At 33.8% G+C, this 1922-nt stretch overlaps 1 protein-coding gene across 3 annotated transcripts in view; it reads left to right on the forward strand.

Annotated features, from left to right (window-relative positions):
- LOC101627997 (up-regulator of cell proliferation) overlaps positions 1–1922 on the forward strand; it is a 34796-nt gene that overhangs the window by 14242 nt on the left and 18632 nt on the right. For 2 of the 3 annotated variants that reach the window (XM_012723062.1, XM_004679897.2), the window contains 2 exons: positions 1294–1320; positions 1627–1697. Coding sequence is in view for 2 of the 3 variants with exons in the window: in XM_004679897.2 (XP_004679954.2) it covers positions 1294–1320; positions 1627–1697 (98 nt within the window). In the remaining variant the exon portion in view is untranslated. The remainder of the gene's footprint in view (positions 1–1293; positions 1321–1626; positions 1698–1922) is intronic. The other variant, XM_012723061.1, reaches the window with a different exon arrangement.

Raw genomic sequence — 1922 nt, forward strand, 5'->3', positions numbered from 1 at the left:
ACAGGGGTGATTTGGTGATGGGAAACCCGTGGGGATTACAATCGAGATGGAAAAAAAAATGTGCAAAATGATGTAAAAATAAACTTTGTAATAAAGTGTACTATTGAAAGAATATTGTCTGGAAAAGTCACCAGATTATCAAGTCTTCCTGGGGTACCAAACTTATTTTGGCTTTGACCCTTTTCACAGCATCGTTTAAAAGCTCTTTTAGTTTTATTAAATCAATATTTGCTTCTTCTAAATATAAAATCAAATAAGATAAAAAAGTCTGTTGTTATAATGCCCACACATAACCAAGCACTATTAACTCAAAACTTTTTATTTGGAAATAATTTCCACTTAGAGATAAATTATAAAAATAAAAAGATCCATCGTCCAAATTCTTCACATTTTAGTTTATTTGCCATTCTCCAACTTTGAACTTTCTCTGTATGTCCACATACATACATAAATATATAATTTTTGCCTTACCTTTATGAACAAGTAGCAAACATACCCTTTACCCCATAACCCTTAACTTTATTTCCTAAGAATTTCTCTTACATAACCACAGTGTATAACCACAGATAAAAGATATCAATATCAAAAAAATTTAACATTGATAGTACCTATATTTCAATTTTGTCAGTTAAGTTCAAAATTTCTCATTCTTGTTTAGGATCCATTCTAGTGTTAGGCATTGCATTTATTTTTCATGTGTCTTTAGCACCTTTAATCTAGAACATTTCTTCATTTGTTCTTTTTTAACAATCATACTTTTGGATAATACTCTTCTCCACTTGGGCATAATGTTTCATTTTTAGTTTGTCTGTGGACACTGGATAAATGATGTTTTGCCCTTTTCCGAGTGCTGTTGCTGGGGCACACAATGACCATCTGTTTCCATTATTACTGGCTTTGACCACCTACTCAAGTATTGTCCAAATTTTTCCTTGTGTATTTTTTTTCCTTGGCAGTCTGTAAGGACAAATTTTGATGCTAGGAAAATATCTTGCTCCTCTTCAGCATTTTTCTTTAAGAGCTGGTATTAATTGATGTTTCTTGCTTGAGCCAATCTTGATTAAGATGGTTGCAAAATGATGCTATTCCAACTGCAGCCCCTCTGCACATGAGGATTCTATTACAAGCAAGAGCCCTCTTCACTCCACCTCCCTTAATTTATCTCTGTTGACTCATTAATTTCTGTTTTTAATTTTTAAAATAAGTTACTATATTTAATTATAGTCATGCTCAAATTGTCCCAGATTTGGCAGTGGGAGCATCTTTGTAACTAAATCTTAATTATTTCCTTAGGATAGAAGTGGAATTACTGGTGAAAGGGTATGTATAATTTTTATGTCTTTCTGAACAACTATATTTATGTTCTAGCCTGCAGTTGTTGAGAGGTGCTGGTTTTTCTATTATTAGTGCTTCTCAACAGTGGCTGCACATTAGGATCACTGAGGCATTTTTAATAGCAGTGCTGGCTTGTCTTTGGTCCAGATTCTGCTTTATTGGATCTAGGCTCTGACTCAGGATTTGCAATTTTTAAACATTCCCCAAGAGATTTTAATATGCAGCCAATTTGATAGGTGAAAGCGCCATTTCTTTATTTTAATTATATGTTTTCTTCTAAAATCATTTCAGACATTCAGATTTGGGAGAAGTGACTCCAGAAATAAAAGTATCAGAGAGACGAACAGCTGTGGCCATTACAGGTAAACTTGGGCACGGGCCCTCTCCAAAGCAGATATAAGATACAATTTCTTCTGTCCCTTTGGGATTCTGGATTCTGACATCACCCTTACTGGTGATCATGAACCCTTCAAATAAATTGTTTAAGGCTGTTGTTTTTCCTTTTACAAGTTTCATTTAAGGATTTTTTTTTAAAGATTTATTTATTTATTCATACAGAACTGGGGTACAGGCCAGAGATGCGGAGG

Source organism: Condylura cristata, unplaced genomic scaffold (assembly GCF_000260355.1).
Source record: "Condylura cristata isolate star-nosed mole 26May11 unplaced genomic scaffold, ConCri1.0 scaffold00009, whole genome shotgun sequence".
NCBI classification, from domain to species: Eukaryota; Metazoa; Chordata; class Mammalia; order Eulipotyphla; family Talpidae; genus Condylura; species Condylura cristata.